General features: G+C 38.6%; 1 protein-coding gene and 3 long non-coding RNA genes across 7 annotated transcripts in view; 1 reads left to right on the top strand and 3 right to left on the bottom strand.

Annotated features, from left to right (window-relative positions):
- Positions 1–25151, top strand: part of LOC100867893 (ankyrin repeat and SAM domain-containing protein 1A) — a 77305-nt gene that overhangs the window by 8473 nt on the left and 43681 nt on the right. For 3 of the 4 annotated variants that reach the window (XM_086910834.1, XM_086910835.1, XM_086910836.1), the window contains exons 2-11: positions 4124–4204; positions 4377–4533; positions 4961–5106; positions 5362–5484; positions 13852–14078; positions 14844–15060; positions 17292–17513; positions 18195–18471; positions 19715–20398; positions 24752–24926. In XM_086910834.1, coding sequence (XP_086766960.1) covers positions 4124–4204; positions 4377–4533; positions 4961–5106; positions 5362–5484; positions 13852–14078; positions 14844–15060; positions 17292–17513; positions 18195–18471; positions 19715–20398; positions 24752–24926 — 2309 coding nt within the window. The remainder of the gene's footprint in view (positions 1–4123; positions 4205–4376; positions 4534–4960; positions 5107–5361; positions 5485–13851; positions 14079–14843; positions 15061–17291; positions 17514–18194; positions 18472–19714; positions 20399–24751; positions 24927–25151) is intronic. The other variant, XM_012486875.3, reaches the window with a different exon arrangement.
- LOC147657121 (uncharacterized) lies at positions 7001–11456 on the bottom strand. The gene is made up of 2 exons (XR_015292791.1): positions 11152–11456; positions 7001–8322 (listed from the first exon to the last, which is right to left on the bottom strand). It is a non-coding gene; the product is annotated as an uncharacterized LOC147657121 (long non-coding RNA).
- Positions 11889–18219, bottom strand: LOC105735543 (uncharacterized). The gene is made up of 5 exons (XR_015292790.1): positions 17906–18219; positions 16696–16986; positions 14592–15191; positions 13839–14513; positions 11889–13753 (listed from the first exon to the last, which is right to left on the bottom strand). It is a non-coding gene; the product is annotated as an uncharacterized LOC105735543 (long non-coding RNA).
- LOC116414421 (uncharacterized) lies at positions 18465–21454 on the bottom strand. The gene is made up of 6 exons (XR_004224950.2): positions 21120–21454; positions 20605–21017; positions 19708–20449; positions 18873–19224; positions 18737–18800; positions 18465–18650 (listed from the first exon to the last, which is right to left on the bottom strand). It is a non-coding gene; the product is annotated as an uncharacterized LOC116414421 (long non-coding RNA).

Raw genomic sequence — 25151 nt, 5'->3', positions numbered from 1 at the left:
TTTTTTTTTTTTCTCCCTTCTCGATGATGATGAACACTGTTATAAAATTTTTTGTTATTTAGATTTATCCAGTGTTTTATATCCGTTATATACGAGCAGGAATAAAATGGAGTATTGGTTTGATCTTCGATCTTTCATTGGTGGATTCCTTTTTAATTTTTGTATGGATATTAAAAAAAAGGAAAGGAAAAAAGAATTGTTTTTTGGAATCCACGTTAACAATAGAAAAGAAAATTCGATAAATAATTTGTATAAGTATAATATATAAAATCTTTGATCCGTGATAAATTTGTTTATGAAAAAAAAAAAAAAAAAAAGAAAAATTATCCATCGTTAAATTTATCCATATTTTGATTTCATTTGTCTCCTTTTTCATTCGATAGCATTTCAAAATGCATTAATACGTACGTTTCAAGTATATTTTCCCCGCAATCGTTTTCAACCGCACCGAGTTTCGATATAATTGTCCGCGATGCGCCGAGACAAATCGTCACCGGTGTGACGAATATTTTTGCGCATTTATACACGCAATTTTTACCTGTTGTTGTAAACAGGCGTGTTGGCGTTGGATCGCTTTGATAAACACCGCCGAGCATTTCGAATGTTTGCGAAGAACAATTTTCAACAAACGTTCGATAACAAGCAAACATCGTTCGCTAAGAAGCGTTGTTATTATTGTTTGTCGTTTACAACACTTTCACCAATCGCCCATCTCCAAATTATTAGGCAATCGATTAATTTAATCGAGCAACGATGTTTTGTACAAACACGCGTAAATTGCCCAATTTACAAGATGGCAATGTTTGAATAATGAATCGGAGGCGTTAAAAATTCTGAGAGTTCGACAAAATTACATGTTACATTATATAAAATGATGATCAACCGTTCAAATAATAATACGTTACTTTATTTGACTGACCAAATAATTTTCCGTTTACTCGAACTCGGGTAAATAAAATTTTTGCCAGAAATTATTTTATTATTCCAATATTATTTAATTGCGTGACAAATTATAGATTTATCAGCAATCTCTCTGAATAATGTGTATTAGCCGTAAGAAAGTTGCGGCTAAGATTATGTACTATTTGAACGACGTAATTGAAACGAAGAATTATCTATCTTTATCTTATCACAAAATAAATTTACTCTTCCACTTTCGTTATTTATAAACTGTAAAAGATAATAAAATCGTATAAACAATTTATTCCTTATAATTCTTATCATTCCATCTATATCTCGAATGAAACACGGCCAAACACTGTGCAAACAACTGTGTAGTTTAACGCGATTTCGAAATATTGTTTGTACTTTATCCCCGTTTCGGCCGGCAAAAACCACGTTTAATATCGATACAGGGAAGCGTGGGTGTTTCTAATATCAAGATACAAGAGTTATATGTGCGACAGTTCGAAGGGCGTGGGCAAACATACATATTTTTACGGATCTATCTTCATATCGGAATTGCACGAGGACCGAGCAAATACTGGTCGTTCACTGTTATGACGTGTATTAATCGACCAAGATAAATATTGCTCTCCCTTACGTTGTTTTTTTCCTCGCCATCCCGGCCCTCGATTTTCTCCAAATCCCATGAATAGTATATTTTTTTTTAAACGCTCGCTGAATCCACCAATTTGATTTTTTTTTTTTCCAACGGATTTTCAACGCTGCCTCTGCCTTTTTTTTTTTTTTAAATCTATATATATATATATTTTTTTTTCTCTCTCGAAAGATAGCGCAAGCATCGATGTAATCTATTAAACATGGAAAATGAACGGTTATTAAAATTTTTTAATCTTTACATTTGATTTTGTCACATTCCAAAATCATTCGTGCTTCTTCCGATTTGGGTTAATAAAAAATTAATAAACGCGTAAATAGTTTTCTCGGCTTCGAAATTTATATGAACGAGAATCCTGTTGTTAAGAGTGAGACAAGATCAAATTCGAGCAAATTACTCGAATTACGTGACAAATTCTGCGCAATATGGAAAAAAGGTCAGAGATCAAACGAGTCAGCAGCCTCGTCTCCCCTTTCTGCTCTCGACGAGCCCCGCCGCCATGCTTGTTCATCGAATCCGTTCAATTCGATCGACTTTGATCGCGCGCCACTCGACGCTTCGAGGGTGGTTAAGTGACCAGCCTAGGAACGACGCTAGTCAAATCCACTTAAGAAGAGAACAACGAGAAATTGCTTGGATGCAGTAATCCCTTGAAACCTGCGATGTCCACAGATTGAAACAGTGAAGAAGCGATCACTCGTGGGACAAGATCTGCCTCTTATCTCTTGGTATTTTTTTAAGGTAAATAAATACTTGCGTTTAAGAATAAAACTCTCGAAAGTTGCTCTGGTATTCTCGATACTACTAGTAAAGTTAATTGTTCATTGGCAAGAAATATAATTCTAACAATTCCAAAAGGGGTTCTTGAAAAATGGTGGGGATAATGGTATAAAGTTATGTAATTGAAAATATCAATTCGAGAGAGCTGAATTCTTAAAGGTAGATTACACTTTTAAAAAATTGTAAATCTACCTTAACGGATGGAAATACAAGATATCATATAGAATTTAATCATTTTTCATTTTTCATTAATCATATCGAAGATTTATTTTCGATATGTACTCTCTCAAGTAGAATAAGTGCCCTAATAATTATAAACCCAGTCAAAAATTACTTAATTACTTACGAAAAATATCCTCGACTTTGTAAACGCAGATTTTGCGCTCCAACAATTGTAAACTCACCTTGACGAGGATATCGACGAGGCATGATCATTATCAGTCACCACGAGAAGGCGTCCACCATCGACCTAGAAATCTCCGAAAAAAAAGGAGGGAAGAAAAGGAAAGTGTGGCATTCGTCCCAAGAGAGATGATCGAAAGGCGCGTTTACATTGTGTTTGCGCGAGGGCGGAGCGTGGCCGACGTTTATCTCGCCACGGACGCAACAAAGGCCAATAATGAGAACATGTGTTGGATGCAGGAAGCTTCATTAGCGAACCTGTTCCTGTCCGCGAGGCCCATTGTGCGAGACCTAACTCTGCCTGCCGCGATACGACAGTCTCTCGTAGTTGCGTTGACGCCCGATTCTTTGCTTCTCCATATTGCCGCCGGGTATTAGTTACCGGCAGCAAACATGAATTCCTAATTGCGGAAATGGGGCCCCGATGATCGTTACCCCCACGACCGCTCTCCATCGCTCTCGTGACCTGACGATTCGGCTTGCTTTCCAACTGTCGGCTGCAAATAGCGCGATATTGAGCCTTGCTGGCGAATAACCAGTCCCCCCCTCCCAACGAGGCTTTTACGGTCACGTGATGAACGGTCGAGTCGGGACGGAGAATCCTCGCGAAGGAATAACCTGCGAATAAATTTTCTTTGAGCGGAGTTTTAAGTTTTTCGACTTGACTTTTTCTTTAAGATTTTGATGGTGGATGGTGGATATTTTCGATCGAGTAAAGGATAGAGGAAGGAAGATGATTATTCTTTGAGACAAGGTAAGATATAAGGAAGTTATTGATACGGATTAGGCTAGGAGTTTAGGTTAGTTTGGTTAGCTTTTGGCGACGGTGATGATTAATACTTGTGGCGCGATTCTCTAATCGTGTTATAAATAGTGTTTTGAAATAGTAAGTTCTGGTTGTTCTGTTAACGAAAGTTTGTAAGGTTGAATTATTATATATATTTATGACGTTTGACTTCAAATATGAGTAATATGAATGCAATGATCCGCGTATCGTTAAGCGTAGACCTTGGACAAATATAAACTGAATGATCGTGTCATTTAAATATGAGTCATTATCACTTTCGACTTCCTGCGACTGATAAAATAACGTCAAATTATTCATTCATTAATCAAATTGTTGTATTAATGTGTAGAACAGTATATAGTAATTTAAGATTGATTAGGCAAAGAAATATCTTTGTCTAAATAAATAAATAATATTTTTATATACCAATTTTTCTATTTGTTTTAGCCTCTCCAAAGGTAAAGTTCAATATATTAACATCCTGTAGTCTTGTACGTTTATCAATAAACGTTCTTTTTTTTTTTTAATTCCTTTTCAACTCTATTTTCATCGTAATATACTATACTAATCTAATCTATTTTATTTATTTGCAGCCTGCGGCGGGGTCCGGGAGCTAATGTGCAAGATGCCAGTGGTTATTCAGCCCTTCATCATGCAGCTTTGAACGGACACAAGTACGTTTCAAAAATTTCAAGAAAAAAAAAAAAAAATTCCATAAAAAGTTTCTTCGATGTAAGAAATTTATCTTAGAAGCCGCGTTTCTCATTAATATACTCTCTTGATTGACGATTAATCGATGTCGCGCAAATTGTGACGATAATTCGGGGAAAACGCTTTCATCCTCAGGGAGGTGGTAAAGTTATTGCTCCAATATGAGGCTTCCACTAACGTCGTCGACGCTAAAGGCTCTTCTCCGCTTCATTTGGCAGCTTGGGCGGGCGACGCTGAAATCGTGCGGTTAATTCTTACCCAAGGACCCTCCGTACCTAAAGTGAATCTTACGGTCAGTAAATTTATTCTTTTTCTTTTTTTTTTTTTTTCTCTTTTATTCTTTTTCTTCCTCTCCTTTTCTTCGGTCAAGTAAAAATATTCCCGCGATTTTTATCGTATCGCTTCAACACCTTATATATTTTAATCGTTTTATAATTCATTGCAAATGAACAACGATGAAAAATTCCTAAAAAAAAAGATAGAGTCGCATTAATTATTAATGAAGTGAAATTAATTACGGGATACAAAAAATTTTTGTTGTTGGGATCGTTGCAATATTTATCAATTTAACACGTACGATCTTACGATCTGTGTGAAGCTTAATAATAATGCTCTGCCCATATCCCTTCGTCTCGTTTGTTTTACACGCTGTATAAATTAAGACATTTAATCGAAACGAAAAACGTATGCTGGAAATACGTTTGCCTGTGTGATCGTAGACGAAGGACAACGAAACAGCGTTGCACTGTGCGGCACAGTATGGGCACACGGAAGTGGTGGCACAGCTGCTGCAATACGGATGCGACCCCAGCATCCGCAACAGCCGGGGAGAATCCGCGCTGGATCTCGCCGCACAATATGGCAGGTAAATTTCACGTGCGACTTTTTTTTTGTCCAATTCTCTCTCTCTCTCTCTCTCTCTCTCTCTCTCTCCTTCTTCGTATTTAAAATTCGCCCATAATTTCGAGAATTCGAGTTTCGAACTCGATTGAAATTCGAGGAATCTTTCAATCGGGGGAAACTGAAACTGCACGCGCATAATTGATCGTCGCGACTGAATAATCGATGACATTGCTAATTGGCTTTGTGCTTCTTCTGTAAAATTAATTATCCTTTATAGGTTGGAAACCGTGCATTTGCTCGTTAGCACGTATCCAGAACTGATCGTGCCCCTCCGGAATTCTTCCTCGTCGGTGATTTTTCCTCACACACCGCTGCATCTGGCTTCGCGAAATGGTCACAGGTGAGTCTTTGTGAACGCGTATATGTACGTATGTATATATATATATATATATATTTTACGCGTTTTTTTATATGTATGGTTTTTTTTTTTTTATTTTCGGTAAATTGTTATTTCAAGTTATGAAAAATCAATTATCGTCTCGTTTCGAATGCATTTATTCAAAATTATACGTACAGGATATGAATATATATATATATATTGTATAAAAGAAACGAAAAAATAATTTTATAGATACTTTTCAAATATCGTAGTAAAAAAGGTTCACTTTAGATGCAAATTTTTTAGTTAAAAATTCGATGCTAATTGTCTTTATATCTTTATATATCACAATTTTGTATCGAATAAAAAATAATCATTTCTTAACAATTAACAAACCGAAATAATTGTTGAATTAATTAATTTTTTTAATTGATAATTAAAAAAAATTATTAATGATATCATTAATATGGTATTGTAAGCATGTAATAATCTACTTGGAAAAAATATTTCATTTATCAATTTTAACTGATAAAAACAACTTAGTTAATTTAACGTCCATCTTGTCATTAGAATTCTTTTCTTTCGTTTTATAAAATATTCGTCTAAAACTTCGTTTGAGTCAATTTTAGTTTTCCTTTACTTATTGTATCCAATAACCATTAATGTTATTAATTAAATTGCGAATATTTGTATATTCCCTACAAAAATATATAAAATATATTTTCAACCAAGATATCCATCATTTAGATCGACTTTAAACATTTAAACACCATCAGTTTACAATCAATCTAACGTTTACTCGAGAAAAATATTTCATTTATTTCTTATCTCGCAAATTCTATCAAACAAATTTTTCCGTGCACGTCGATCTAACGCGTATCATTAAAATTCTTTTCTCTCGTTTTGCCCTCCCCCCCCAAAAAAATATCACGTGAAATTTCGTTTGACAATCTCAAGTTTCGTTACGGATCGTAAAGCCTGTCCAATAACCAGTCAGGATCGTTCACCGGTAACACGCTCTCTTTATTTAATCAAGCTGAGTCGATGATCGTCGCACGGCGTTTGATCAACACGCGAGGGTGACAGTATGAGCGCGCGCGCATTTACAGCCGCTGTCCATGAAATCTATTTTATATTGCATTGCAGATCAGGATCGTGTTAGATTATTCATGATTCGTGGAACCCTGCCGGGGATTGTGTACACGCTTGGCCTCCAAGCGCGTACACGCGTCACACGATTAATTTTCGCTCCACGTGTGTGCCATCTAAAGAAAAGAACGTTCAATTCTTCTCGTAGATGCGTTTTCTACGTTTCTTCGTCCCTTTATTTTTTTTTTGCAAAGATTGTCTCCGTCGAGGATCAATTTGTTTCTGGATTTTTTGTTCGTAATGTTGATGAAGAGGGGGTGGTTTTTTTTTTTTTATGAAATTTAGAATGAAACATATCGAAGTTGAATAAAGATTAATTGAGTTACACATTTTTTTTTAGGTAAGATTATTTAAGGTTCGTTAAGGTTCGAGATGAAATAATATGTTATTTTGGATGTTAAATCTGTCAAAAGGTCGGAGGATTTCTTTATTTTGAACAAGATTTTTTGTTGTAAGAAATATAATATGGGAGTGTATAATATTAGTAGTTAATAAATCATAATCATCGTAACTAGGTGTCTGAAATTAATCTTATTAATGTGGCCCGTGAATAAATCTCTGATGAATAAATCAATTCTGATGAAATCGGTACATATATCTGAAATTGGAACACGGATAATTGCGATTGTGTCATCGTTTCGATTATATTATTAATTTATCTAAAACAATCATCAAATATTTAACAGATCATTAAATATTGATCCAAACTACTGAACGTAGACAGAACATTTCTCTCTATCTTGTTGTTGTAAAGTTCCATATGAAATTAAAATCCATAATTTGTACAAAATTATCGTTACAAAACCAAATCTTGCCAAACATTCAACTGAAATAATAGATCAAACATAATAAAAAAAAAAACACAAAAATAATTATCATCGATTATCATTATCCTCCACTCGAAATTTTTGCATTCATTTAAATCGATCCTCCATATCCCACGATTATCTACAAACATCAACACGTACAAATTCCAACTTTCTCAAATCCTTTCCTCGATTTCTCAAAATTTCCACTTTTTAATTCCACATCTTCTTCCACCATTTTCAGCAACACTTTTTTTTCCTTTCTTTCTTCCGAAAGAAGAACTGTTCGCGCTAATTATCGAGTAATATAGTACTCGACTCATTGTATCCCGGCACAACAATAGAGTCGTTTCGCCTAAGCATAACGATGTCGAACCATTTGCAGCGTTGCCCATTAGCCAATCAGAGAGCACCACGTTGCGTAATCCCGTCGAATACGATATGTATGTATGTATTACGTCCTGGCATGATCCGTCGCAACCCTCTCTCGGTAACGCACGTCCCATATTACCGATCGAGCCCGGGTCTCTCCTCCTCGTCCGGCCGAATCTCCGATCGAATGGATCCGCGGAGGCCAACAGACATCCCTCTCTGACCGTCCATGCGTGTTCCATAGCCGCCCCTCGATTACCAGAGGATCGTATTAATCGTTACCTTCGAAACGTATCGACCTAGATCGGTTTGCTGGATCGTGATTGCTCGCAGGATGTTTAATGCCCCCTTTATGCACCAAGGTGTTCTGACGCTTCGATAACTGTTCACCAACATTGACGCGCTCCTCCCTTTTGAAGGGATTTGCAGTGTCTTCGTACCGTTTGCCGTGCGGTGGTCGAACAATGCGAGTTGGGAAATGGTATTGGATCTTTTGTCCGGCGTGTGATTTGGTGGCTGGGCGTGTCGTTAGCTGGAAATTGAAGTAATGTGTTAATAGCGATATTTTTTTTTTTTTTTTTGAGGGAGAATAGAGAAGAAAGAAATGTCCAAGATATTTTTGTGTAGTTACAGTTTGGAGAGTTATCGAATGGATTGATACGTTTGTTGGAAGAAAATTGAGCACAACTTTTTTGGAACGTAGGATGAGATGCATAGAATAAAAATTGAATAAAATAAAATCGATTACGTTGCGAGAATTCTTAAGTCCGAATCATTGGATCATTAAAAAAATGAAACGATAATTTTCTTGTTCGAGTGAATATAAATCTTCCATTCTAAATTCGACGAAGAATTAAATACATTCGGTTTAAAAGAATGGACAAACGTACATTTTTTAATCACAATTTGAAGAACAATTTCACAAAGAAAAGAGGAGAGGACAATATTCTTTTCGGGTCATTTTCCACAAATACACCGCACACCCTCTCCCTCGTATTCACGATTCTCTACACAGCGTGGTATGTATCCAGTGTAAATTTTGAAAGGGTACGCGTGGAACGGATATTTTTGACAAAGCGTGAATTTCGAAAACGTAAATTGTGTGACAGCGAGCGATTTACCTCGTGGGAGAAGAGGGACGTGGAAAAAAATAAGCGATACGCCCGTGTCACGGCACGGTGAAACGTGAACGAGAGAGATTCGTGCGTTGTTTTCGCAATGGCGCACCCAATGCGCCTCCATAAAGAAAAATAGTCATCCCTCCACTCCCCCCTTTCCAAAAATATGGGCGCCCCCTCCCTCCGTTCCCATCGTTCGATCGATTTACTAGCATTTACACAAATAATTGGTGATTGTTGCATCGCGCAGCAAAAATGTTCAGTTAAATAAACGATATTGTAAGCACGAGCCTTCGTTATTTGATTAATCGAACCGTTCAATCGGATGATGCAAGATTAACCGGATAATCGGTTACACCGATCCTGTACAATTAAATAACGAAAATGAATTTCGGGATATACACGCGCTCGAAACAATTCTTTGAAACGCGGCTATTTGCACGCGTTTCCATTTTATTTTTATTTTTTATTTTTTTATTTTTTTCATTCTCTTTTTCTCCCTCGTTTTTTTTTCTTCTCCTCCCTCCTCCTCCACCAGCCAACCCTTTTTTTTTTTTTTCCCAACGATGTATTTCCATCGTTTTATAGCGAGAAGCTGGACGCGATGCCAACCGGTTTATTATTTCCAGTTTGTCATCGAACGGTTCGTTGATTTAAAATATCCAAACAGTCGTAAATAACATTTGATGGAGGTATGAAGGGAAATATTTGTGTAAAATTGACATGATAGTAGACAGGGAAAAATGACAAAAAAAAAATTGATGTGTAAACTTTTTTTTCTTTTTTTTTTTATTTTTTTTTTTTTTTAATATCCCCTTATGACGTAAATGTTTGTCCCCCTACACGCGTATTTTTTCTGTCACGGTTAAGTGAATTTCGATTGGGGAAAAAAAAAAAAAATTATCTAGAACTAGAATATATATATATATATCTTAAACAAGAGAAACGGAGAGAAAAGTAATTCTCGTTTTCTATACGATCCAACATTTTTCACAATTGAAACAAAAGATTTAAAAAGAAACCAGAGTAACTTTTTTCTCAATACAAGTATCTATCTCTCCTTGTTGAATAAAAATCAACTCATTTTCACTCATGTCCACAGAACACGTTCAAAAAGAAACAAATAACATCTAACGTTTTCACCTTTCTTTGTTAACACAAAAATTAAACGATTCAAAATTTCTTTCTTCTTCCTCAAAAAAAAAAAAAAAAAAAAATCGGCAATGGTTTCTTCCTCTAACTTATATTAATATATTAATCTTCCTCCATTCCGAAAAAGAAAGCACGTTCGAAAATTGGCGGAAATCGTGTCCAACCCTGTCGAAGAATCATCGATACGATCGTTTCGAATCGGGCGTTGAATAAAGAAGAGCGCTGGAAGCGCAGGGAAAGGGAGGGGATAGTAGCATTTAACGCTTTGCTCGGCCAATTCATTCTCATTTAACATCGCGGCGTCACGTCCATAATCCGGCTGGTAAGCCTTTAAAATAATCGACGGTTGTAGGTGGGACGGATCGAAAATCGTTCGTTTCGAATCGCCGCGAAACGGGCAGTCACATTGTAATCGGGTATAACGTCGGTTTTTCTATGCAGCCTTGCAGCCGATAATCGCTTTAACTGGCGCTGCCCGCTTATAATGCGATCGCGTCGCGATACACAGCCCGATGAATGCATTTTCCGTCGCCTCCTCCCGCACTCCCCTCCTCTTTTCTCACCGCCCCTTCCTCTGGGGAAAACTGGTCGATCTTTGTACCTCGTCCTCGACTTTTCCTCGTCGATCCAGATTTCAGGTGAAATACGGGACGAGCGATCGATTTATTGGCCGAATTTCTTTTAAGAATGCCCTCCTCGAATTTTGGTAATCTTTAAACGTAGGAGAAGGAATCGGAAATTTAATTTTAAAAAGAAACGTATATCAAAAAAATTTGATATACTTTGAAAAATTGGAAAGACTTTTTAAGAATAATTGTTTTTCATTCTTTGATCAAGATTCGATCAAATGTTTAATTTTTCTTGGTCCAAAGATTGAGCCAACGCTTGAGCCAACGTTTATAACCGACGTTATATTATATCTACGTATAACGTTACACCCTAAATATTTATTAACCTTTAAAATTTAAAATTCTCGAAATTTCCGTTCTCTCAAAATTCTCAGAATATATATGATATTCTTGCAATTAAAAAAAAAAAAAAAAAGAAAAGAGGAACATCAAAGGCGCGGAACGGAAACATTTATCCAATACCGTTTAGAACAAAGTCACGTCGAAGGATGACAGGTGACGGCCACCGCATACGTGACAACGTATCCGTTAAAATGTTAAATAGGCACGTGAACACTATCTCTCGTTGACACACGGCCGTGCGGCATTTCGATGAGGGACGCGTGTACACACGCGCCACGTAGCACGCGCGAACCGCGAGCGCGTTGTGCAAAGCACGCTATTGCGTGAATTTGCCACGCGGCCGTATCCCACCGTGGCAAATTCGGGACTGAACGTGTCGAGGGAACGCGTGAAAGGCGAATATTGCTTGCTTTGATAAACTGTTTGTTGTGGACCGGGGGAACGAGGTTTGGGAAGGATTGTTGATACTTTTCTCTCAACGCAGGCGTTCGTCTTTTCGATGGAATTAATTTACTGAATCTCAGATATGTATTTCAATCGTTTACTTTTCGATCTTCGTTACATAATTGCGAAATTTTAGTTAAAAAAGATTCGTTCAAATGTCGATATGAAAATTATGTAAAACGCTAACGTTAAATTATGGAACTCGGAAGCGATATTTTTTTCTTGGAAATGCAGATTTGCACGTGTTCTTCCAGGAATCGCATTCATCATTTGCGTGGACTTTGGAAAAAGATGGTGATTAAAAATTACCTCTTTCTTTGCACGACGATATTTCGGGAATCGTCGTATAAATGAAAAACCGTTCCACGTTTCTTAGGATCATTGATCGAGAATCATATTTTCGAAGTTGTAGCGGTCCGAATTTTCCCCAATTTTAATACGATCCAATCAAAAATTTATCCTAAAATATATTCGTTCCTAAGATATAATATCGCTTACAACGATCTTGTTAATAATACATCGAGAAATATCCATTCAAACTTTCCCTCGATTAATAATTCTTGAATTATTACGTAACACGAAGCCTTCAACTATATCCCAACAAGAATCACCTTATTCCATCCTTATCCCCGCCGATCGGACCTCGTCGCGCTGATTAGGTTGGAAAATCTGCCCGATGGACAATCTCCACGATGATCAAACAGCACACCATCTATACATATATACGTGTGTACAGGCATTTTGACTGTTTGGACAGGCGCGAATCCACGGTAGGAAGCAGCCAGAGCCCTCTGTTGGCGCGCTCTGTGCACGATCGCTGTGTACGCTCGTTTTCGGTGTCGTGCATCGAAGCTCCCCGGCCTTCCCTGCACACCGTGCACATCCGAGTATCGAAACGTAACGTCGGGATTCGGTTGTGTAGTATACCAATGCACACACACCGGTGATGATTGCGTTCACGCACGCGTTTCACGCGCCCCGCCGCGATATTTGGCGGATCTGGCGGTTCCGTGGGCGGCGTTACGTGGGCGGGAGCGGGACAAAGGGAAGGCGCGACAGAGTGGGGAGGGGGAGGGGGGCGTAGGGTTCGAGAAGGGATCGGGAACGGGGCAGAAGTAATGTCTATTATCGGATTCAATATCGGTGCTCTTGGTAAGCCAGTATACAAATACCCCTATGGCACGGTAATAACAACATAGGTGCACGTGAATCCGATTCCCAGCCACGAATCCTATATGCGACGGATGGCTGCGGTCACTGCAGTCGGTGCACACCCGACCGACGGATACAAAACGAAATCTGGGTTTCGTGATACACGGTGGCGGCGGCGGTGGTGGTGGTATCGAAATGGGAAATGCGTGCAAGCGGGCCACTTTCAGCTGACGTCGGTGATCCGCGGACCCACGGGTGGGGGGAGGTCTCGTAGGAAACCATCGATGGTCGTCATCGATGGCTTTCGGGGAACCGTTGTTGCACGCCTTCTACTTCTAATTTTGATTTGTTAATTTAAGATTACTAAGTATTACTATGGAACTATGTTTATGGAAACAACGCGTGTGTTGTATGTTGGGCACCAGATATTCGGTGAAATTTCTGGGGGGAGGGGAGGGTTGTTGAGACAAGATTGTTGATTGATTCGTACTCGTATTGATTAAATTTTTATGTGGATCGAGCGGGAATGAGAAAGTTGACGCATCAGAGGATAAAATTTAGAATGTTCAAGGTAGTTCAAATCGAATGAAATCTACGTAAAAATGAAAGTGTATCGTTGATACGCACAATAATCGTATTCGTTGAATGTAATAAAATTTCGCGGAAATTAATCAACGTTCAAATTATGAAGGACATGCGGTATCGTATATAATTAACTTACACGTTACGTTTTAAAAAATTTACCTTGATTTCCGCCATTATTATCCATAGCAAGAAATGTTTCACACGATTCTGATGATGATCTAGTTTTTTCTTAGAATACATATGAAAAATCATTAACGTTTCTTTAAATGAGATCATACATTATTTACCAATTGCTTGATATACCAATTTGATATTCTCTAATAAATAAAAAAAAGTATCAATCTACTTATATCGAAAAACCATTAATCTAGAGAAGATATTTTAACTTGAAGTTGGTAAAATTTACCATGCAGACAAGAAACGAGAAAAAACGTGTCGTAAAAAATTTCACTCGCTCTCATTACTTACAAACGTCAACCGTATATATATATATATTTTTCACCTGTTTCGTCCAAAAACAGTTTCACGTTTTCTCGTCCATCTACAAAAAAAAAAAAAAAGCATCTGGCCATAATTCAATCCGAAAAGAAAAAAAAGAACAAAATAGGCAAAAAAGGAAAATACACCTGTCGGTTTCAGAGCTGTGGTGGAGGTGTTGCTGGCGGCGGGCGTCGACGTGAACACGAGGACGTCCGCGGGAACCGCGATGCACGAGGCGGCGCTCTGCGGCAAGATGGAAGTGGTGCGGGCACTCCTGGACAGAGGGGTCGACCTGGGCATCCGGGACTCGCGACAGAACACGGTGCTCGATCTTCTGGGACAGTTCCCGCCGCACGTCACTCAGGACATCACCGCCGTGATAAAAAGTGCGTATCCGACCTCGTCTCTCTCTCTCTCTTTCTCGCCTCATGCACGTCCCGAGCAAACGAGCTGTGCAATTAACGAGACGTATATCTGGTGGAGAAAAACGACGTGTCTCTCGGCGAGCTGTCATAAGTGTATAACCGAGCCGATTGCCCCGATACCGGCTAACGTCCCCTCGAAAAATTTGTCGGAACGGTTTGCATGAGCGAGCATCGAGCGATAAGATTTCGCACGATGGCATGTTGAACCTTGTTAACGCCGAGGAACGCTTTCGTATTGGGTCGTAAATTGATGTTCGCCCGTTTGTTATTAGAACTTGTTAGAATTATCGTATCATCAAGTCTTTGGATTTGATTTAGAAATATAATTGTATAATCGCAATTGTTTTCGCGATGATACTTTGAATTTAGCGTATTGCTCGTTGATTGATTTCCAATCTGAAAAAAATATAAATTTCTATAGTATCAATAGAAAATTAGAGATTACGTTTATGAATGAATATATAAATTTCTTACGATTCTTTCAATTATAACGGATCAAATTTTCACGCGAAAAATTATAAATTACGAGGAAACGAAATTCTTCCTATGATGTTGTCTCTCTGTTAATTGCGCCATTAATGGATCATCTTCCATCCAATGATGATCCATCATTCTTACTAACCATTCGATCATCATCTTCGCACTCGAATAACTTAAATAAGAAGAATGAACGGTTCAAATTGCAACTTAACGGTAAAATGAATAATCGACGGATGAAATATGCAGGGCACAGATCTTCCTCTGGCGTGGAGAGCGATGCCGACAGCGAGAACTTGCCACCGATTCCGGTCCAAGGGAACGATTCATTGGGCAGCCCTTACGAGAACGTTCGCCCAGGGGATGATCTCTCCCCGGCGGAAGGGACATCGCCCACTCAATGGCAGTTCTATCACAAGCCTCGGGACGATGATCGCCGTGTTTCCGGCACTTCCGTTATGTCTTTGTGAGTATCGTGTCGCCCCTTTCCTCCCTTTAACACTGCCTCGTGACTATCGCCGTTGCTTTCCATGTACGTTCCCTTTTTTTTTCTCTCTTCTTCCCGCCATGTAAAATTTCGTTATTGCGCGATCCAAGCTGCGAGGAATATAAACGAAATTCGATAAGTGTTCGAAAAACTTTGCTTAAAATTTAAAAATTTCTTACATAAATCGTGAATTCTCTCTCTCTCTCTCTCTCCCCCCTCTCTCTCTCTCTCGTTTTAATACGATAAAGAAATGGCTCCATTATTAGTTTGTTCAAATTGCAAACAAATTCGCTAAAACGAACAGATGCAACTTACTTCGACAAAGTACAGTAGTTTCTGACAAAAGAGCAAATGCTTACAACAATAACCTAGGGTGCCTAGGTTCCATCGATGCAAAAAAAAAAAAAAAAAAAAAAAAAAACACCGGCTGCTTTCGATCGCGACGCGCCATCATCCTTCCCAAACAAGAACGAACGCATCACGCTACACGCCATTCGCATTTTGCATTTCCGTGCAACGATTGCGTGAACTTCGCCGTCGAGAGAAAAGAAAGAGGGGGAGAAAAAAACACACGGATGAGAAAAGAAAGAGAACGAAACGAAACGAAACGAAACGAAAAAAATAAAACGAGAAGGAAAAAAGAAACAATTGCACCGAGCTGTTACTTGCCCCTCTATCCTCCTCCCCCTCCATCTCTCCCCCCTTCCACTACGTATTTGTGCTCATCCGGCGTCATCTTGGATGGAGAGAGAGAGAGAGAGAGAGAGAGAGAGAGAGAGAAAAGAAAAGAAAAGAAAAGAAAAGAAAAGAATATCGCGTGGATGCATCGGATAAGAGAGCGGTGCAGAGGAGGTCGGTAATATTTTCTAGAAAAGAGCGGATATGCAGTATAGGTGGGCGCATAACCGTGGCGGCTTTAATATAGGAGATGTCGGGTAAACAAAAGTATAGACGTTGGGCCAGGGTGCGCACACACCCGGAGTGAATGAACGGGTGGCGAGTGCTCGGATGATGGTTAGCGGCGGCGGCGTCGTCGTCGGGCTGGTACCGGTGCTGCCTCTGCGCCGTTCGTGGGTGCGGGGGTAGGTTCTGCGAGGGTGGTCAGAAGAAGGAGGGCAGGGGAGGAGAAGGAAAGGTTCTGGGGCCGAAAAGGGAAAAGCTGAGAGGGAGGTGGAGGAGAGGAGGTTGGAGGAGGTGGCGCGGCCGCGTGTAGCCTCAGCGCGTTAAGCACCGCTTGGCTTGGTTTAATTTTCCTGATGTAGGCAGGCGATGGTGGGTCCGACCAACCGCCTCGTTCACCCCTAGGTCACCCTATTGGTATTCTCTCTCTTTCTCTCTTTCTTCGTTTCTCTCTTTCGCTTTGCATCGCTGCTGCCAGCTGCTAAGCACGACCGGTTGGCCCGACCAGAGCAGAGAAAGAGAGCCGAGCTGACGGAGGGAAAAAGAGAGAGAGAGAGAGAGAGACGATATGTCGAGGTGAGGAGGGGAGAGGAGGGCTTTCCGCACCTCCACCGTCAATGTTTGACGTCGGTAGCCGTGGCTCGACCGCCTCGAGATGAATCCATCACGTTAAACAATGTAAATGTTAGCCCGTCTCAGCATAAAACTAATAACCATTGCTCTCTCCCTCGTCCTATGGGCACGGCCTCCACTCGCGGTTCGCCGGTTCCTCATTCACCTCTGGCTTCGCTTGTTTCCACTCCTCGGCTGCTTTTCTCCTTCTGTTTCTCCGCTTGCGCCTCTCCTACGACCTCGTCTACGTGGCTTCATTAAAAAGTCGCCGTTCATCCGCTCGAACTTACGTATTGTCGAGGGAGAGACGCAGGGGTATTCGTGTATATCTGTTGTTTGGGTTGAATATCGATGAACGAGTCGTCTTTGAAAGAGACGATTTCTTTAAGGTAACTGCGAATGGAAAGAAAAGACAGCGATTAGAGATGTTATCGATGCTAATATTTGACACTGTTATTTTTTTTAATTTAATATATTTCTATTTCCAATTTTTATTCTCGATTCTATTTTTTGTAAAAAAAAAAATAATAATAATAAAGATAAGAAATAAAAAACGCATTTAGCATAGATGATGACAAGAATAAAAATGGCACGCTATTGCTCGCTTCGGCAGTGGCTACGCTTCTCGTTATGCTAATACGGTAAACGAGTCGTTGGAAATTCAAATCTGACGATACCGGATGGATTGCGAATTTCAGTGAAGACGAGCAGAATGGGGGACCGACAGTGAACGGTGTACGGAGGACCCTCCAGCAGACAGAGGACTCCGACCCCAGTTCAGTCTTCGACAGCGTCTTTATGTCTATGTCCGACACTCTGAACTCGATAAATACACTCGAAAGTTCCGATCAGACTCCCGACGACAAACCACAAAACACTACCACCGACAGAATACCATTAACACAGCGCGATACCACACGGTAATGGCATGCAAACATTCTCCAGCACTTTTGGTAGCGCTTTTGATTCCCCGACACTGGAATAAATATTCCGTTCGATTGTCAATCGAAGGTTTCCTCTAAACTGAATTTTACCAAAAAATCACTTGTTGCATCTTTCTAACGTACGAATAAATTCTTTTTTGTAAATTGAATATTATGATTGTAATTTTGATCGAGCGTTTGAAAATGATCATTTAGATTTAATCCTATGATGAAATTTTGTCATTTGCCATTGTCATTATTCTGTAATAAGATTAATGTTTTTACATTATAAATTATTAAGTGGAATCATGAATAATGCATAAGAATAGTAATTTCGAAACACAAGAAGAAAAACAAAAATCTGGAAAGGAATATATTGAACAGCTTACCACATTTCAAACAACACTTTTCAATCATATCCACACGAGTTCTCTTCCATCACCAAGTGTTGAAACAAAAATACACTTTCATCTTCGAAATATTCAACAATCCTTAAATTTGTTACAGTGTTAATCGTCCAAAGCGCTACTGCACCATGTTTAGCTTTACTACACAAACAAACAAACAAATCAGAACAAGAAATAAATAAGTAAAGAGAAAATGAAAAAAAGAGATTTATCTATTAGCAATTCCAAGTTGTGAATTAGTCCCTCTGAGACTTCAAGTTTGGTTGCGCAGGGGTTCCGACAGCGGATTGTACCAAACGCCACCGGTACCTCGTGGAACAATGGAGGGTAGCTTCGTGTCGGAGGATCTGTCCTTGACATTACCCACGGGATACGGGGGTGGCAGGGAGTCGGACCAATTGAGCGTTTCCTCGTCCTCGAGCGTCGGTGGACCGAGCCCGCGGGACCGGCGTTGTTTGCCCAACGATTCCAGCGCCGCCGGGATTTACTTGCCAATGGCACCCTTGTCCAGTTCTCTCCACAGCCCCGCCTCCAACAGTAAAGTCTCGGTAAGAATATATATACTCCGGATCCCCTTTTCGCCTCTTCTCCCTCACTCCGATGAAACAGAGAAATATTCTCGTTCGAAGCGAAATCTATCCGCGTTATAATCGACATGTTCGATAATGTCTGATACGTATACGTGTAAATGAAACAGATACGAGGAAACTTATGATACGCCTTATATCTGAAAGAGTTAAGAAAAATTAGTTTTGAAAATTTTAAACGCGAGATTTGATTTTGAATTTTTTTTTTTTTTTCGAAGATATGTACCTTTTATTTATATTGTAATTTTTTGGAAAGTAATTGTTCTGCGACGGTTACACTACGAGTTACACTGTAATTTTAAAATAATGAGAAATTTGTAAATTTGGATTATATATGTAAATTGTTATTTGCATTATCTTACCATGTTATAGTTCCAAGTAAAATTTCAATTTTCCCAAGTTTGATAATAACTTTTCAACTTTTTCTTGAATACTAAGAGATTGTTAATTTCGATGTTGTTAACAGGATTCTAATTTATACGGTTGAATTGTCTTTCTTTAAGCGTTCCTCTATTTCCTTTTCTTCCACTTACTCGAGATTGACTTCTTTTTTCGCATCGAAGAACCGTGTAACCCGGCAATGAATCATCTCTGCGCCTTACAGTTCGTTAACGTGGACAAATTAATCGCGAGTTAATTGGCCCGACAGCTTGACGCTGGCTACATTTTTCCTTCGAACGAGACTGCTTCGTGAAAATGCCGATCGAATATTACCTTCAAAAGATATCCGACGATTGATCGGTATTATTAGTTGGACCTCGTTTTCATCCAATTGTTTCTTTTTTTTTTTTTTTTTTTTCCATAAGGATGAAGGTTTCATTCTTTATTAACCTCAATTCTTAATTGACCTCTTGTTATTTGTTTTCGCATTAACGAGATATCATATCAGATTATTGTCAAAGTATCGATGTTTTTTATATATTCGCAATCAATTAAGATGACATTTAAATTGAAGCCAATTAAAATAAATATTCCTATAATTTTAGCAATTATTTAATTGTTATCATTTTAAAAAGTATTAATAATATTTGTAGAATATCTTTAAAGAGTTAATTCTAAAAATTAAAATAAATATAAAAATTGATACATAAAAATGTTGCTTGAACTTACAAGTAATAAGTATAACTTTGCTTTAGATGAATTTTATTATGTATTAACGAAATCATAAGCATCAAATTAGTATTAATTCGTACATACATTTCAGCCAACACCACCAAAAAAACCACCGAGGCGCAACTTGTCTGTCTCACCAACGCATCTACAGACCCAAATGTCCTTATCAGCGGATTGCACTTTGGGCCCTAGCAATTACGAATATCTGTTCATGGCGCGCAGCGGCGCTCGTAGTCACATTGACTTGGAACAGTTGCAGAAACGTCGTGAACAATTGCGTCACGTAACCAGAAGTGTGGACCAATATGTAGAGATGAAGTCTCGCGTGCCGGATGGCGAGGAAAGACGTGAAACCAATGTGGAACCAGTCGCCATCACTTCCATCTACGAGAACAGACCGATCAAGACGTTGAATCCTCGACGAAAATTACGTAGACACGCGTTTGAGAATTACGAGCAGGAGAGTAGCCCATGCGTGGACAAATCACCGTGCAGCGAGACCGATTCATTCGTCCAGGAACCAGTATTCGTGTCAAACGCGTTCCTGACACTCAAGTCTTCCCAGGAGAGTCTTTTGGACGATAAACGCGATGCCATTGACGAGCATTCTACACCGGATGGCCGCGAGGCGACTGACAAACGCTTGAAACGAGTACAAATGATGCTGCCCACCAGTCCCACACACTATGCTCAACCTCCGACGCCTGATCATCCACCACCTTCTGCTATGCAAGCTGAGAAATCTATTCATGAAAGGATTCGTCCTTTGAGTCAGGTGAGTCTTCGTTTATGGATATGTGGATGTCTGTTGTATTATTTATTTAACCTTTAAATTAAAGATATTAATAATATGTAATTATTTTTGTTAATTTTAATGCAAAAATTAAAAATATAAATACAATATTAAGTTCTTTGTGAGATCATATTAATGTTAGTAACTTAATAATTGTATCAATTTATAATAATCTTATCAAAGCTAACCTCAAAATTTATAGAGTGCGTAAGTCGCATATCCTTTAATTTTAATCCTTTAATTCGCAAATTCTTTGCTAATCAAATTATTTTAACTAAGTCAATCGATCATAATACCGTAAAAATCAAAATTATTTTCCAATTTTTTTTTGTTAATAATAATATATTTAAGTCTCGAATCGTATGCATGCAAATTCACTACACGATCTTTCAATAGATCTTATTAATGCGGTAAACGCTTTCGTCACATGTTCTCTACTGGAGCGTATATTCGTAGAAAGTTCAATTTTGCATCCTTGACTACGTTTCAGGAACAGAACTAATGCGTGTGCATTCCCATTACTCTGTTACGCATATTGAGATATCAAACACCAGTAGCTACTGCTTGCAAAAGTATTGATGCGAAAATTTCGTTTCGAAAACTGTAAAATATTCAGAATCATTTATTGATCGAAATAATTGATAATCGTGATATTGCCACGATTGTAGCGTATCAATCGCTAGAAAAATTTTATCAACAATACCATTTGGAAAACATCGTTGAAGCCAAGACACGATCGTCAAACATGGACAGTAGATAAGCAGTCGACAGGATGCCTTAGCAGGTTACGTTTAATATACAAGCCGTGTTTGATCTGTGATGCGATTTGCAAGGAGGTCGAGATGTCTGTCGCTCTATGCTCGTTTCCCGCCGTTTGCCGCATCATCCTATGATCGTTCTGCTGTGAGAGTGACTACGTTCGCATCCGCCACGAATGGATATTCACACAACATATATACCGTATGGTCTCCTTATATTTCTCTCTCGTTCATGTGTCTCGTATCTTCTACAGGTGCGCCATCTCGTGAGTAGAAGCTCGTATCCTCTCTCGTATCCTCTCCGACTATGATGTCTACATACTACAACTTACCAGTACTCATGCATCCTTCTTCACCAATCCCTACTCACTCCACCTAACCTCCTCCTCTCGTCCTTTCTCGCTACTTCCTTTTCGCTGGCTGCTATATGCGTTCGCAATCCGTGTCTTTCAGCGGTTATACACGCTTCACGAAATATCGTACAGTGAATATATCCTTCAGCGAAAGGAGACGGATGAAGGCAAGACGCTTTGGTGCCGGTATGTACGGTTGCCTCTGCTTCGGGCGGATCGACTAGTTAGAGCCTTGTAGATCTTCACGGATACCAGATACGATCGCGTCGCTCTCTCAGAGATTTTTTTATTTCTCTGTTGCATCTGCGTAAATGTTAAATCGTTTGATAGATCTAATCTTACAGTGGATAAATAGCGAGCACTTACCAAGCATAAGAAATATCCAAGATAAATTGGTTTTCAAACTTTACTGCATAGTTGAAGTTTGTGTAAATATATGCATTTTGTACGTGTTTGGAAATTTGGATTTAAATTTGCATTCTTAAAATATTTTGATTAAAGAAAGAATAAATATATGATATTATTACGTGTTTTTCTATGAATATAGATAGAAAATTTATCATTTCAATAATTATTTTATTCTTATTCGTTTAGTTACACTATTGGGTTCGCAAGAAATAAGGACAGGTTGTGTCAGGTTCCATGGAAAGCGAGGAAACAAAGTTGGAACGTGTAATTTCGTTGAACCGGATGTCTGTATGTGTATAGATCTGGCAATCTAGCGGGACGGTAATTGGCAAGTCACGGGGTCGCGACTGGCGATAACGAGTCAACCTCGATTTCGATTGACGCTCGTAAATCTCATCAACCCGGACGAGACACAGCCGATGTTTCGGCACAATTTAATCGTCTCTTCGAACGTTGTACAGTGGCAAAGGTTGTGCCTTGATTGATACAAGATTGAGAACTATCTATCGGTTATGGCGCATAACCGTTCTCGTGATTCAATTATCGATTAAAGGAAATGATTTATCAGTCAAAGGTGAAACTTTTAATCTTCTAAAATATTATTATATTATTTAAATATTAAACTTATTTAAAGCATTGATCGAATTTTAACGTTAAGGTTTTGTATAATTTTTTTTTTAAGATAAATTTATCCTTCGAAGATAACGCATATCAAATAATTATTTTCTCAATCATAACATTCTGAAAATCTTTTTCTTTTTAATTATAGATTTCCAACTTTCATCATTTCCTAATCTGATCCTTCAACTCCAACAATTCTAAATCCCCTTGTTGGAAAGAAAAGAAAATATAAGATAACGAACGTGTACACCGTGTGAAATCACCGTGTTTCTGAAAGAATGTCAATCGTTTGCCGCGAATCAATGACGGATACACCATTGAAAGACAGGATCGGGTCGGTATCGTGGCGAGTAGCGGAGGATTGTGGAAAAGAGGAAGCGTGGCGGCGCGTTTGGCAGCGGAGGAAGAGGAGGAGGCGGAGGAACTGCTCACGGATGGTTGCTTCACACCCGTCAACTTCCGCGGATCCAGCAGAGCGGCAGAATGCAAGACGCCGACACCCTTTGAATAATGAAGCCCTCGGCTTCTATGCCTGTCTGACTTCTCCTCGCGAACGCTCGTTCTCTCCTCTCGCCAACGAGAAATCTACGAATTTGTAGCGACGCTTTCCTCTCGCTTGCCGCGACCGAGATGCGACCGTCCGCCGTCTGTGTCCGTCTGTCGGCTTTGATGGCGTCAAATTTTAATTGCGTTAAAACGACGATCCGCGACACGTAGGAATCTTATCTTGGCTCGCGTTTAATCGTCTTTGAGTCTCTTTATGGATGAACTGTACAGCGATATCGTGCATCTTCTTCGCAGTAGAAACGACTTCTCTCGTTGGGAAGAATAAGTACACATGTGTACTTATATATCGCTGATTTTGCTGGAAGAGTGATACAATGAAGAAAAATAGGAAATGGTTTTTAGAAAATCGGTTTGATGAATATTGATAATAATTATTAATTCTTTGATCGAATTGAATTGATTGTTTGAAGGAGGAGGATTTTTTCCCCTCTGTATTTAATTTAGATGATGAATATATGTGTAAAATAATTCAACTAAATTTGAATTATCGTTGATGAAAAAAAATGATAGAATAAATATTTTTTCGAAAACTATTTTTCCATATAAATATTATGTTTGATGTTGTATGATATTCAAAGTTTCTTAAAATATCAAGTTTTAGTTTTTTTCGCTAATTTCAAAAGTTATTAAATTTATAACAATGTAAAAAGCATTGGTTCAGCTTTGTTTTATCAATCGGTTTCATGTTTGTATTCAAGAATTTTTATTATCATTATAACATTCAATATTTATACATTGAAAATGTCGATTCGTGGTAAACGATGACGATATATTTTTGATTTTGTAAACCGAAATTTTAATAACTGTTATACGTATTCGTGATTTAAATTGCGGATCGAAGTTTGGAATACAAATATACATTCCTGTTGAGATTTATTTAACCGATTCATATTTTATAAAGTTTATTATGTATAATCGTATCAAGTGATCCATACCGATAGATTTTTATCGCGTTGGAATCGTTTTTATTTGCTCCGTTCAAACTTGTTTTCATGTGCAACGTTCAGAGATAAATTTCTATAGCTCGTAAACGTACGAAATGTCATTTTTGATCCGTTTTTTCCCTAGTAATTCGAGTGTATATTACCGTTTCAAAAAAGTTTGAAATAGAGAGAGAGAGAGAGAGAGAGAGAGAGAGAGAGAGAGAGAGAGAGAGAGAGAGAGATACGACAATCAAATTTTTTATGGTAAATAAATTTAATTTTCATTATGCATTAATCGTAATTTAATTTAACATCGATAGAAAAATTGGAAGATAAATAAATCGTATGATTATTTCAAATTCTCTCTCCGATATCGATTAATAAAAAAGTATAACGATTTTATATTATGTTTCATATTTTCAAAATCTTTTATTAAAAATCTATCTCTAAATTTATTTTTATTTCCAATGAATATAATCATCACCGCAAATTATACTCTTAAAAATAAATTATCCTATTATATTTGCAAGAAATAATAGATATCTGCTTAGAAAGATACCAAAATCCAATAATCTCTATAATATCAATACACATCACATCACAAGATTCATTAAAAGAGAAAAAAGAAACAAACGAAAACTCTCTATGTGTGTATATATATATATATATACACATACATACTCATGTTTTACTTGTTGTGTACAGGTATACAAACGGCGGTCACGCGACATGGAAACGGAAACCGACGAGGATTTATTACAGTTTCCGGCCAGCGGCTCTCTGGACGCCAGCAGTGGATCGTTATCGAGCGTGTCTCTGTCCGACAAGAGCATGTCAACGGACAACGTGGAGGAATACTTCGGGGATGTGCCGTTCGCAGGTAAACAGCAACGCACGCTTGGCTGCACCGCATGACGCTTCTTTCTGCCCACGTGTACATGCATAATCGTTGTGTTACGTCTTTGTTTCTTCTTATTTTGACCGTCTGCCTGACAACGATCGCCGTACCGGCAATCGTCATCTCCGGATGAAGCCAGTGAAATATCACTAACAATTTTATAATCGTTTTATACACGTACAATATATGTTGCAAAAGAAAAGAAAC

The sequence above is a fragment of the Apis florea genome, unplaced genomic scaffold, assembly GCF_048593485.1.
Source record: "Apis florea isolate Af1SG1 unplaced genomic scaffold, ASM4859348v1 contig_3203_pilon, whole genome shotgun sequence".
Classification (NCBI taxonomy): Eukaryota; Metazoa; Arthropoda; class Insecta; order Hymenoptera; family Apidae; genus Apis; species Apis florea.
The sequence above is the reverse complement of the archived record's forward strand: the minus strand, read 5'-3'. Positions and strand labels throughout refer to the sequence as shown.